Source organism: Ylistrum balloti, unplaced genomic scaffold (assembly GCF_031769215.1).
Source record: "Ylistrum balloti isolate Yb309-2 unplaced genomic scaffold, AGI_CSIRO_Ybal_v1 Utg369802, whole genome shotgun sequence".
Classification (NCBI taxonomy): Eukaryota; Metazoa; Mollusca; class Bivalvia; order Pectinida; family Pectinidae; genus Ylistrum; species Ylistrum balloti.
In genome coordinates, this window is record NW_026781979.1 from 1,089,865 (window position 1) to 1,104,735 (window position 14,871).

Sequence of the window (14,871 nt, forward strand, 5' to 3'; positions counted from 1 at the left end):
AATACATAACCTAATAAAATCTTACACTAATACACCAGAACATCTTCCATACCACCGAAAACGTATACTATGTCATAATAAATATGCATTATGACCTAGATGGACATGATGCCAAAAAAATAAACCAATTATAAAGCTCAACTTTTACAATGTATTCTTCTTCTTTCTTTCGAAAAGTGTAACGATAACTGTCATGTAGAAAGATTGCAAAGTTAAGTCTCCAAAGCTTAGCTGGTTATTGTACTTTTCAAACTCTAAAAATATTCGTATACAGATATATATAAAGAAAGAGAAGATCTACTTACTGGCTGCTTTGTCCCTTGGCTGGGCTCTTCATTTAAGGTTTATTTAAACCCATGAGGTTTGCAAACATATTTATAGTATAATATAAAGTTTGTAAACGTCAAATATGCTTGAACTCCACAACTTCATCACTTTAAAATTTCTTTTTGTTTTGTGATTATCGGTCACTTTAGCTCACTTTAGATTTCAGTTTAAATTTAATGTGATAGGTGCTATTTAATAGAAACCACATTCCATTTTCTTCGAGGATTTCATATATAAGCACCCCCTCCAATCCCCCGAGAACGAAATTTTAGAGGAGACCGCTTTTCAAACATTACTCTGGGAGTATTCAAATAGCATCATGGTTCAATGTATACACTACTAATGTATACATGTACTTACCGTTATTTTCAAATTATCAGATTCATGAAATCAAAAAGTTATGCAATTATGGGGCTTGTGTACATCCTATATTTTGACATTTATTTTGATGAATTTGATTTTTCAATTTCCTCACTGGTGTTAGGCTCTTACATGTAGCACCACTGATGAGTCCTGAAAATGAAAAACAGTTGTATGTTGCCGTTAAATTCATTGTTTTGCTCTGTTGTTTGTAGTACTCTGAATTTGTAATAAAAGTTGATATTCGGTTCTTTGTCTTCTGTACATTTGATAATTTTGTGAATAGTTCAAATAGTTTCCTGTTTCATATATTCCAATTACAGTTAAAAAATCTCTTATTTGGGCTCATAAATCTGTCTCTGAGGTTTGTTAGAAAACATTGCTTTCTTTCTGGAACTAGAAATAAGCACATTGTATAAAGTGAACCAACTCTGTGTTGCATCAACTGATGTAAACAAGACAGTTTATTTGCCATTCATTTTACTCGAACTGCATTATACTGTCATTAACATATGTACATGAAATTTTAATCGCGTTTGGCGACTTTGTAAAAGATTTTCCTTCCAACGTTTTTAATTAAAGAAGTATTTATTATTACGTTTATGAATTTAAGTTTTAATAAAGCTTACAAACACAATGTAGTTTACAAGTTTAGTAGAGTTTACAAGACCACTAATGATCATAGGTTGTGCGGACACTTACATTAGCAGCTATCAGCATGATCAGGTATTAGGTTTAATCGATGATGCATACACAGAACACCAGCGGAATTACATAACATCAAAATCCTCATCAAATTCTGGATATGTGTAGTTAGTTGTCAAATTAGTGACGGAAATCTATGCGATTGTAGGAAAAGATGAAAAGAGGAGAGAGAGAGAAGAAAATCGAAACATTCATGTACTGTAGAGTGTTATGGTGTTTTTAATCGATTTCATATCAGTCCAGTTATAGGTCCTCTGGCCGAATGTCGCATAATACATGTAATTGTATTAGCATTAGTACTTCCGAACTCGTAATTTTAAGGTCAGTCAAACATGGGAGGAAGTTGGTCAATGTCATAATGACCGAGTTCCAGTTTGTGGGTATATTAACTGCGCTCAAAAGGTTATATGACTTTGGCATATACGATATAGGTAATTTTAAAACAATTCGTTATTTTACACTGTACCTGATACATGTTTTTGGGATGTGCTTTGTGCATTTTGTACAATTCATTGCTTAAATTTATGCCTTTTGTCAGGAACACTTAAAACACTTATTTTGTTAAACTATTTTGGAGCACGTGGTCCCGAATTAGCCAAATGATTGAATATCCCATGCTGTTACTGTTTGGAACCCCGTTGAGGACATTACTGTCAAAGTTGTCGATTTAGTATTGCTCCATTTGATTAAGAAGACTTCTAGGGCAAGTAAAATGAGCAACAACAATGAATGACTGAAACAATATTGCCCTCGTTTACGTTAAAACTTAATTATTTTCTTTACAATATCAAAACACTTTTGGTTACTGATAGTTATGTGTATCCGGATGAAACTGAAACAATGAAATACTGAGAATGAGTTGTGATAAAACAAACAACTTAATTTTGTTCGGGAGACATTGATTTATGAAAGGAAACATTATAATCAAAACGTTCCTTGAAACTATTTCATAACTTGAAATCTTCACTAAGAAATATAAAAAATAAATTCAATGACCTTAGCTTTCCAGCATTTTTAATAAGGCGACTTATAACAGTTGAGAACATTTTAGAACTGCATAGGTCTTGGGCGTGTGTAGGTTTTGATTTCGATATCGCTGGTGTGGATGTTCTATTACGAGGTAGTGACATCCTTGCATTTGATGCGTTTATATATTGCAGATGATCCGAAACTCAAGCGCATGCTACTACATGATGATTTTCGAAAAGTTAACAAAAGCTAACAGAGAAATTTGAAATATATGGTTTCGAGTGATGTAAGTTGCTCAAACTTATTGAGGAGTGGTATGGTCGCCACTGTAATCCCATTTTGCCTTTCGTTGTTGTGATCCTTGGTTTCATCCCGGAATGCGACTTTATTTACTAGGATTGACGAGTGTCGTCGATCAAGCAGAAGACACCCTCCTTGTAGTTTTCAATAACCTTCCTGTAACTTTTAGTTTTAACGATTGTGAGTTGGAACTACGTCTTCGATAACATGTAAGTCGTTGTTTTATTCGTTAATGCATCTAACGCCCCCCCCGCCCCCCCACCCCCCCCCCCATGCCGTCGTGATCAAATGTATTCTTATTTCTAAAACTGCAAGGGTCACGGTTTACATTTACTTTCAACCGCAGTTTACATTTACTTTTAATGTTTTAATGCCTGTCCTTCAGAGATATAATAGCCCTTATAAGTGTGAGAAGTTCGATTAAAATATCTCAAGGAATGAAACCACTTGTATGCTGGTAATGATTAGCGTTATGTTACGTATTTCTATATCTCATCTCGGGCATTTGTTGCGATGCTCCGACACGAGTCACAAGGTCTCGACATTCGTTTTAAGGGAATGATACCAATATGGAGTCCTTATATCTTCCATCGTTCACATCATCCCATTACAATATGGCACATCCTTCGTAAAATTTGAACAATCTTAATTAACAACAACAGATCTTAAAGTTTTGAAACAGACGAAAAAAAAACTATTTTGAAAAATTATATAATTATCTATTATCTGAATAGAACAACATTTTTTTCATTTTACATGACAAAATATGCTAGCAACAGGTATGAATATTTAAGGACGACCGACATATATATGCGCGGTGAGAATGTGTATTTCCGCTCTTAAAACAAAACACAAATATTGATATTGATATTGACCAAATTCAGTCATTTGGAACGATAGAATTCCACACCGGATCTTCAATTCATATGAAGTTGACTTTTCACTTCATGGAATGGATAAATTAGACACTGACAGTTGCACATTGCATTCATGCTTCTCGAAATTGCAGTTAAAATATGAAAAAATACATCTATAAACTGATGTTTCAAAAGATAACAAAAAGGTATCCGCGGCCACGGTTATACAAGATGAAGCGTATGTATGTCGGTTACCGAACAACGCCTCAATATTCTCGTCGGAAGCGAGAGCTATCTACCTAGCCCTTGAGCATATTCAAATAAAGTCATGAGAGTTGTAATCTATTCAAGCTCTCTTTCTGTACTATAAAGCCTAAACAATGGAAATATCGAAAATATTTCCATTCAAAATACATTAATACTATATCATGAACTTACCTTAAACTTTCGTATTGTTTTTGCTGGGTTCCTGATCACATTGGAATACCAGACAAGGAAAAAACAGATCGTGCCGCAAAAGCAGTTTTATCGCTACCACCTGTTGTTTTTAAACCTCATTTTGCTCATTGTTAACCATTTATCAAACAATTTCTTACAGCTCAATGGCAGGAGGAATGGAATCAATATACCGATAATAAATTCCGTAAAACCTATTATCGGTGAATGGTCTCCATGTTACAGAGACAACCACCGAGACGAAATTGTCCTTGCTCGTCTTCTGATGGGCCAAACATACCTTACACATTCATATATGATGAAAGGCGAAGATAATCCTCGGTGCATTGGACAGCTAAATACGCCACTTAGAGTCATTTAAAATCCATTCTGCAGTAAGTCCGTCACTTTCCAAACGCAAGTCCATGATAAGGCGGATAATATGTTCTAATTGCTACACACCGACTAATGAGTAGCAAGTGACAGATTATTAATTAATCAAAATCAAGTATCACGTACCAGTCCTAGAAGGAAGAAGCAGCTGTTTGATGCAGTTTAATTCATTGTCTAGATTTTTTTATCATGAATCTTTATCTACTGTAACGTTGCTTTCTGAGGGAACCCGACACTACGATGTTTCTGTAGCTTTAAGATCTATTAGACGAAATAGTGACGACATTTTGAAGGCAAATGGACAAAATAGATCTTTGAGAGATTGTGGAATCGTTCATCTAATTGGCACAGACGCCTGTGCGTTCTTCATAGTCTGCCCATGTTTGAAACTTGTTGATAACCTCGTTTTGCAGTCCTCATTGTGGTGAAATTCTCATATAATAGATGTAAGTTGTAGGTTCCATTTCTGGATAGCAGTAATACTGCATCTCCAACCTATGGTATTTACATGTCAAAGTTCGTTTGAGGGCCTGTTCCCATTATCACGATTTTCTTGCAAGAACACAGGGGTTCGAAAGATGCAGGCTGATGAAAATGATGTTGGTTCCATCTTTGTATACCTTGTTCTCATATCAGAATGTGACATTATTTACTTGGATTGACTAATGTTTACTTGGTGGGTGTCGTCGATGAAACGGAAGACGCTTACTCTTTGGGAACACTTAGTCTTATTCTCCTTGTACTTTTTAAGGAGTCAACGTGTGATATCATATAGGTCACTACTGCTTTCTGGGTAGTGCTTCTAGGATTTACAAAGTCAATTTCTTAACAGAGTCTCCGATTATCCGATTGAATGCAAATTCATTAATATGTAATTGGAGTTTCCGTTACATTCTATGTTGTAGTCCGTCTATATTCTTTTCTAAATTTCCCAATAGTATTTTCTTTCTGATAGCTTTTTAAAGGTTGTTGGATTTTGTTTTATGTTGTGTAACATCTTAACAACATATATTGCTATTTAAGAGCGGCCCCGACTGATTGAGCCTTTACCAATTGACTTTGACTACACATCATGCTCATGCTTATACAATGTGCTCATTAACTAATTCACTATAATTAAATTATCGTTATGATTGTTATTTATTTTTTAGTCCTTTTGATTAATATGCAATTTATTACTTCGAGTCTGAATTTAATGTTGGTGCTTAGAAATGTTTATATATGACTTGGCTTGATTCTCCTTTTTACACGTGCTGAATGAATAAACGTAACACATTTATCTTTTGTTTTGTATATAAACTGTTTTCTTTTAACCCTCATTAATTATGGTGTTGTTTTATATTTCTCTTACTACGTTGTTGTTTGAGTTCACCACTTCACATTGTTGTAAATTGAGCGTTTATCGTTGTAATATATGTTTTCTTGAACCCTCTGTTCTGTTGTTTGAATGACATACACCAAGGCAAGTTATAGTGTGTGCATCTGCGCTGATTCCCGGATTTTTCGAGTACCCTTTTCCCTATGTATTAAATCTCCACTGTATTGTGTAAATTCCCATTAATCACAGTATTAATTCTTTACTATACAATGTATTATGTGAATCTCTGTTAAATTAAAAGATGCTCCACATTAACCACGTTATGAATCTCCATTGAATGATGTATTGTATAGAGTCCCCGCTGATCACTTATGTGCCATTGTCCAATAAGTACAGTATTACAATTGTGTTTTCAATAATTTATCTCTGTTTCGTGAATCTTGTTTGTTTACTGCATTGATTCGGTCCCAACTAATCATTCGGTTAAGAAAATATGTGTTTATATCCAATCGTGTTTGTTAATAATTACATTGACTTTGAGATTTAACGTATTTGCTTTTTTTTAAACAGATTTCGAAGTTTACGTAACTCCTCCAATTTCTTGGTGCTTAACCTATCGATTGCGGACCTGATGATGGCGATTGGAAATTTGCCAGCATTTGCCGTGGCTAGCTTTAATATGAGATGGGTGTTCAGCAACATAGGTACACGTAACACAAGATTTATATCAATATCGTGAGGTATTAGTAGAGTGATAAACGTACATAGTCTGACACAATCACATTTCCTAAACGTCGTCGTTCTGACATTTAAGATTATCACAGAACCTTCCCACGCACATTTTCAAAATGAATTTTGTAATGTATCTTATCCACATCCTGAGAATCAATTGGTTTTATTTCCAATTGAGTAAAGGAAATGTATTAAATAAATTTCCAAAACTGATATTTATTGTTGCTTTTGAATCCCCCTTTTTTTGTATAACCGTCCCAAATACATTTATAGTGATAACAGTTTTCATTATACTTCGACTGAAATACTCTTGTTTGGCTTTTAACATTTATATTAATATCTTTTCTTCCATAGAGTATTTTGTCATACCAAGATAAATTTGTCTATGTACACAGAACACAAATATATCGTGATAATTTACCACATGAGCCTTGCACATTTGCTTTTCTAATTTTTGATCCTTAAACATGCCGTTTTCTACCAGACTTATTAGATTATGTTTAACTTGTATCGTAAGTACCTATTATTGAAGGCAACTTTAATTGTAAAACTCTGTGTTAATTTCTCAATTAATATTTTGAAAAGTGGATGAGTTAGATTGATCTGGCATGCATTACGTTTGAATAAGGAATTAAAGTGCATCACACAACTGTTTTGTACTTCCATGACTTTTTAGTGATGATAAGGACCCTTATCATTGAATCCTACGAGGCCATTTCAGAAAATCGAAAAATAATTTTCAAAACCCAGATAGGGAGGAGTACAACGTCCATTTCATAATTTTCAACATTGAATGATTTCAAAGGCAGTTAATTAGAAATACATTATTATAAATTACATTAGTTTATACTGAATCGTGCTACTATTTGAATGAATTAAAACGTGATCTACATAACACAGCAAACATCCACCAGCAGCAAGAATTGCCATCTGTAAAAGCAAATAAAGGTCTGATTGGTCGTGGATTTATTCATTATTTGACTTCATAATGTACCAAGCTATAAAATCGGGTTACAAATGTCTAATACATCTGTTGTTTCTTTGTACAATCCTTTCCTTGTCTGAAAGCATTCATTGTTACTATCGCCTCTACATGAGAGCGTTAAAATCAAATAAGTAAATATGACAACTCGTGCTTTAATAATTGTCAAGAACGCAAACATATAAGTATATGTCTTATCTGATCGCAGAAACAGCAAGATGCTTCCCAGTAGAAAAACGTGTCTAACCATTCGATAAGACTTGTGTTTTGACCCTCTAAATACACATGAAAATGTGAAAATGCTGTTTGCTTTAGTTTTAAATTGTAGCAAGTGTTAAATCTAGAAACTCTGCTCTTGGGTTGTATTAAAAGATGTTTTTGTACAATCTTCAAAATCTTTGATTTCGTAGTACCCGAGATTTGCCGTAACCTGCATTCCATGCTTTATTTCATATACTTGTGATTGGCGCTTTTTCTTCTTAAAGTACCAGATATATGAAAATAATCAAATCTATATCCATGCAAGAAGAATACCTTCAATTACTGGAGTAGTGCGCCTCTCCATCTAGAAGGTTTTGACCATGTTAACCAGGATATGTTACTTACCAAATTAGGCCTATATGACTGTTCTAAAGAAACAATTAATTTCTGTTATATTAAAGACTGTTTTCAAACGGTAAATTTTCAAAATACTCATAGCAGCCCTCAGGCCCTACAATGCGTTCCTGTGCTAACTAAAACCACAGCAGTTCCCATGTGTGCCGATGACAATACTTCCCATAAATCATTGACAGTATCGATGCTACATTAAATGAAGAAACAAGATGAATTCAGACATTGTGTAACGAAAAACAAATGTAAATCAATACAGACAAAACCCAAAGGCATGCTAATTGGAACACCACAGAGAAAAAGCAGACAGCAAACAGAACATATAAATAGATAATGTAAAACAAGACAAACTCTTGGAGTCACTATTGATGAATGATTATCCTGGGATAAACACTCTGCTGACATTGCCAAAAACAATTCATGTAAGATTTCCCAAATGATCCTTTCGACCCTTTCTTACACAATCATCTTGTCTTACATAATTAAAGTGTTATATAAATCCCCGTTTTGCCTACTGTTCGACGGAATGCCTCCTAGTAACACAAAGAGCGGCAAGAATCATATCGAAATGTGACTTTTGCACTCCTTCAAGTGAATGTTCAGTAACTAAAGTAGTTGTCGCTTAATAACCTAGTTTCTTACAACCATCCCATTCTAATGTAAAAATGTCACATTCCCAAATGCTTGAACAATGTTACCCTATTATCTGATATTCAGTCAAGACTAATTAGTTCATCTAACAGAATGCATTTCATTTGCCATCTTGCAAAGCATACATATATATATAACATATATATTCAAAATCCTTTACATATCACGGCTCCTGTATTTGGAATAGCTTACAATCTTGTGTTTAAAATTTTAACAATCCTTCATCTTTTGAAGAATGTTTCAAACACTATTTTATGAGATAACATTTTTAAACTGTATCATATGAAGCATTTATTATTTTTCTGTAGTTAAGGCCAAAGTAGACCAAACAAGTAGTGCTCTCCCCAATCGCTGTAAATCTCGGGTCATATTGTCTTTAAAAGGATAAGCTAAACTGAGCCAGCCTTTAATTGAAAGTAAATTATTGCGATATTTTGATATTTATATGACTTTTAATAATTGTGGGCTGTACATTTGATATCTGCTTGACCATTTTTGAGTTTTTTAAAATTCAGTGAAAATAAAGATTATTATCATTACTATTACGTTATGATTAAAACGGACAAGCCGATTCTCAAATTAGTACACACTCAAATTGTATTATGCTGTGTAACGTCATGTTGAAATCATCACGTAAACAGCGTTAATGATAATAAATATATATCCATGGGTTAAAACAGAGTCTCCATAGGATGAAATTCTTAGCAATTTGTCTTAGTGATTTGTACCACAAACAGCTACCTTCACCGCTGCAGAGAAGCATTTTAAGAAGCTCTAACTTTTATTATTAGTTCTTCCATGTGATTTGAACTTTTCTTTAATTTGGATTCTCTATTGGTCAGCATCGTCGATGAAATTTAATCCTAGAAGCTTCCTCTGTGGACTTTTTCATGGAATATCAATGAACCAAATGCACAAGTCAAAAGTCTTTGCTCAGCAGAACATAGCCTTTTTGTAAGTCTAAATCTGGGATGCTGTAATATTCCTAGCTTATGATAAATTGATACAACTCACAACCCTTAACATTATAGTTTATATCTATCAATGTATGGTCAATTAGATTATTCTTATCTACTGTAAGAAAAAGGGAAGAAAATGGAGCAAAAATAAGTACAATAGATACACAGCATTCACTTAATATCAATATACATGTTCGATATTGATACGGTTATAATACACTGTATAACAAAGCCGAGTGATAATCACGTTAGCATTCTTCTTCAAGCTGGAGTTGATTAATAGCATTATTGTTCTCCCAGAAAAATCTGTATCCATGTTCTCCATCTGTTTCAGGTTGCCAGTTATATGGATTCATTGGAAGTCTGGCCAGCCTAGCTTCTATCACAACTCTGACCCTGATTGCCATTGAAAGGAGCATCGTTATTGTACATCAATTACCTTGGTACAAGAAAACATCAGTGAGAACAGTGCTGCTTTTCGTGGTATTTTCCTGGCTTTATTCTGCCTTCTGGTCAATAGCCCCGTTACTTGGATGGGGTCGATATATCTTGGAGGGTTCTCAAGCATCATGTACTTTTGACTTTATCTCTCAACAGACCCGATACCGCTCATTCTCGATTTCGCTCATGACCGGATGTTTTTTCATTCCTCTTGTGATCATATTTGTGTGTTATATCAGTATATTTCTAAAAGTGGCCTTGCATGAACGGGAGATTGACCAACTTACAATGACGCACAACTCTAAACTATATTTTCCAAATATATCCAGAGAGAGACGCAAACAAAAGCGCGAATTTAAGACAGCAAAAATAGCCTTCGGAATAATTTTGGTGTTTTGTTTCTCATGGCTGCCTTACGCAGTATTTGCTATGATCGGGAGTTTCGGTGGCGATTTACAGCTTGTTACACCTTTAGCGGTTTCCGTTATCGGTCTTTGTGCGAAAATTGCCACCGCAGTGAATCCTATATTGTATGCATTAATACATCCAAAGTACAGAGGGAAAGTTAGTAAAGACATGAAAATGGGCATGTCATATGTCTTCAAAAACGCAAACAGTCAGCATTCCAGAATTACACATTCTATTACTAATGATTCCAATGAAGAACTGCAACTTGCCAAATTTAGTAGGAAAGAAAGCATGACGTCTTTACCAGAGAACCTGATTCTTGTGCAAAACACAATAAATATGTTATAGGTTCTTCAATGGACTGCTACAAAAGTTGATCATGAGTTTTTTTTTCATATTTTGTGCAAATTAGGCAACACTTCATCTTTTCTAGCATACTCGGATTATCAATGAAGTTTTAATTGGTTTTTATGTGATTTTGATAATCTGATTCCATTTGCCTTTTCTATGTGAAAAATGTATTTTATCTGGTAGTCACATTCATGCTATGTACCTTGTATATTGTATTAGTAGCTTAACGTAAATGTTACAATGTGAAAGCTTGTAAAACAACAAGAATTTACCATCGTGTAAGGAAAACGGAAGTCTAAAAATAATCAAGCCTAGGATTCTTAAGGGGACCAGGCAAACGAGTAGCAATGATTGTTTCCTTTTTCGCGATGGTGTAAAATCTAGGTCAAATCGAGATAGCATTTAAACGTTGTTAAAGTAGAAATCAGATTGTTAATACAGGAATAAACAGTGCAAAATTTTATTTGACACTTAGAAATACATTACTAACCCGTGATACCAATAGGCTTTCGAAAAGCCGGCCCTAAAATGAAGTTATACAACCAGCAGGTTCTCTTGATGATATTTATGACATTGTAGTAACCATATCTCATACTTGTTATAATTGTTGTCATAAAACATTTGTGGTGACAAACAAATTGCCTGAATGTAATCGCAACTTTTTAAAAGAAATATGTTGATTTTTTCAAGTTCTTAATGACTTATGGAAGTCAGGTCGTAACGGAAGTAGGTCACAGTTTTGTGAAACATTTAAAATGAGTTCAAATGTAAAATTTTTCGATTAAGATTAATAAAATAATAACTTCTGAACTCTAGCCTTTGAACATTTTGATTACCTGATCGTCATACGTCAATCAGTTTGAAAATGATATACACATTGTATAATGCACAGTGCACATTCCTCCTTTTCACAATGCAGTGTTTAGTGCGCTTGTTGGCAGGTATTTAATTTTACGTCATTAAGTTGTTGTTACGTCATTGGATTGCGTGATAAGATTACGTCGGTTAAACATGACGTTACTCTCATAAACAAATAACGTGACAATCAATACCTGCTCACGAGAGCAGATAACTCTACATTGCGAGAAGACAGAATGTTTGGTGCGTATTCGTTTTTGTCAGTATTGATTATGGTATTTTGTTTATTTCATAATTGATCTACAAGTGCTAGTCACCTCAGTGTGCAAACAAGAATACTACAACTAGGTGCAGCGTCAGTTCATGGTCTACATGTATCATCTAATTGCTTTCCATAGTTAAGCATTAAACATTATTTATCATATTTATGGCGCTAGAAGTCGGGCAGAATTGAGGACAAATAGAATAACACGCGTTATGATAATTTTCTGCTATCCTGTATCGACTCCATAGACTATAAATCACAACAAACGACAGTTTTAGTTCCCATTTTTATATTTTTGATATTACACAAGCCAATGACTTTACGACAAATCTGACACAAAATTTTATTATCGGCCTTGAGGATTCATTAGCAGAAGAGTCAGAAACAATCATGTCTTGTTCCGTTGTTTGTGAAATCAAATATTCCAATATCAAAATTCATTGCGTGTTTGGAAAGAGATTAAGATATTGTCCTGGCGTTTTCGAAAATTATATAAAAAATATAGATGAAAGAATGAATCATTGTATTTTTTGTCGATTAACAAAAAAGAGGTGACAGAAATAAAACAAATCTGAATCATTGTATTTTTGCCATTTTGAACCTAAAACCTGAAGTGATGACATTTCAGTATTTCAATCAAAGCAATTACTATGCGCACGCGCTTCATCCGATCGTACGTGTATTAACCAGGTATATAAATAGACTGTCTGATCTATTGTAACGTCGCTAATGACAGTAAAAATGACATCACAAACTCGCCAAACTTATTCTGGCTTCATAATGAAATTCATAAATATATCTAGAACCAAGATGACTTAAAACCCTGTTTTATGTAATATACATGTACCAACAACTTTTCAAGCAAAGATTACACAGAATTATCTATGATTGTTTAAAATTGTTCTCCTGATGAAAATATATATCTAATACTCGACAACACGACGTTGCTTATATGACCCTAGTGACGTAAGTCTTGTGACGTAAAATGGTTAGAAAAAAAAAGAAAAGAAATCAATATTTTTCTAATCCTTATTGTATTAATTTGTCACTTTTACATTCCAATTAAAACAGGCAGTTTCAATGCGACCTACCGCGATCAACTATCGACACAAATCAAATATACAATATACCGGCTGAAAATGGTTGTAATTAATATGCATGTACTTGTAATGTCGTCCTCGTTAACATAGACTGATTTCATGACAAAACAAGAGGGCCATGACCCTTAACAGTCATCTGACAATTGACAGATGGATAGACAAAGCACAGAATTCACTGATGGTGGTCTGACAAATATGATGAATTCAATTTTTAAACATTCCTTTAAAGTGTCAGAAACTCATAAATGGTAGGTTCTGTTCATGAAAAACAGTTGCACACCCATGTTACAAAATAACTCCTGTGTTTACCATGTTGAAGTTTTGATCAGATTGAAAAGTAACAACAAATCATCTCTTTCTTTTCTTTAAAGAAATCAAACTCCATTTTTTTCTCATTGGTGTGAATGAAACACGAGAAGTTCAGACTATTTGTTCTAGACGAGTTATATTGGATTTTGGACCAAAGCGTAAAAACAAGATTTGGTGAGGACAATCTCAGGATCACTTCATGCATGTTTGATATCCTTGCCACACCCTAATAATGTTTCAAGCCAAATTTGGTTAAAATCTAACAAGGCATTAATAAGAAGTAGCGTTTTTGACGTCCCATTTTGGGTCTCGTCCCCAAGTCCCTAGGGATCAAATAAATGTTCTGAACTGAAGAATCATTTGCTAATCCCTGCTGATGTTATATATAAAATTTGAGTGAAATCCATTGAAGCATTAATGAAATGTAGCATTTAAAACAAAATATAGTCTAATTCCTCCTTCCGAAGCCTCCTGTTGAAGTCTCTAGAGGTCGAATCAACTTCCTTAATTTAAGAAATGATTTCACACTTCCAATGATGTTTCAGACCAAATTTGGATGAAAACCATTCAATGATTAAGAAAAAGTAGCATTTTGAAACAAAGTATTGACTAACTTTCCCATTAGGGCACCCGCCCGCCCCAGGTCCCTCGGGGTCGAATCAACTGTCTGATTTTAAGAAATGACAACCCACCTACAACAATGTTTCACACAAATTTTGGCTGAAATCTACCCAGGCATTAAGAAGGAGTAGCGTTTTGAAGTAAAACTTATTGTCTAATCCATATAGGGGCACAACCCTAAGTCCCAAGGGGTCGAATCAAATTTGTGAATTTAAAAATTATTTGCCAACCCCTACTGATATTACAGACAAAGTATGAATGAAATAAATCCAATCATTAAGGTGTGTTTTGAAGCGAAGTATTATTTAACTTCCTTTTTGGGGCCAGAACCCAAAGTCCCTACGGGTCGAATCAAATGTTTGAATTTGAGAAATGATCCGCGACCTCCAGTGATATTTCAGACCAAAGTTTGTTGAATACGCCTATGCGTTAAGCGGGAGTAGTATTTTAAAAGAAATATTTACGTGCGGCGAACGGCGGACGATGTACGATTGCAATAAGTCATCTTGACACTAATTTCCCCTCAGATCAGGTTTAAATAGATTTCGGAACACATCTCTAAACAGAAACTGATTGCATGACAATAAACTTCCCCGTTTCCCCTCGAATCAGGTCAAACTAGAGGTACCAGCACCATAATTTCAGAAAACATCTCTTTACGTCTCATATCCGATCAACGTGTTCCTTTTATAATACACACATGAAAAACAAACGTTTTGAAAAAGATAAGGTTTTCATTTCAACCTATTTCAAAATGTGTTAGTTTCAGTTTCAACAAATGTACTTGGGTTATATTAGATAATATTAAATGAAAGGGTTCATTTTCCTCCTTGTTTGAGGTCAGAGGACAAACTAAAGGTCAAAATGCAGAGTATATCTAGAAATAATTAAAGATTCCTGCTTTTCATTAGCGTGGAT

At 34.3% G+C, this 14,871-nt stretch overlaps 1 protein-coding gene across 1 annotated transcript; it reads left to right on the forward strand.

Annotated features, from left to right (window-relative positions):
* The first annotated feature begins 1,750 nt into the window (after positions 1 to 1,750).
* Positions 1,751 to 10,797, forward strand: LOC132544586 (rhodopsin, GQ-coupled-like). The gene is made up of 4 exons (XM_060208203.1): positions 1,751 to 1,768; positions 2,471 to 2,504; positions 6,231 to 6,368; positions 9,935 to 10,797. The coding sequence occupies exons 1-4, from the start codon at positions 1,751 to 1,753 to the stop codon at positions 10,795 to 10,797; spliced, it is 1,053 nt and encodes a 350-aa protein (XP_060064186.1).
* The last annotated feature ends 4,074 nt before the right edge of the window (positions 10,798 to 14,871 follow it).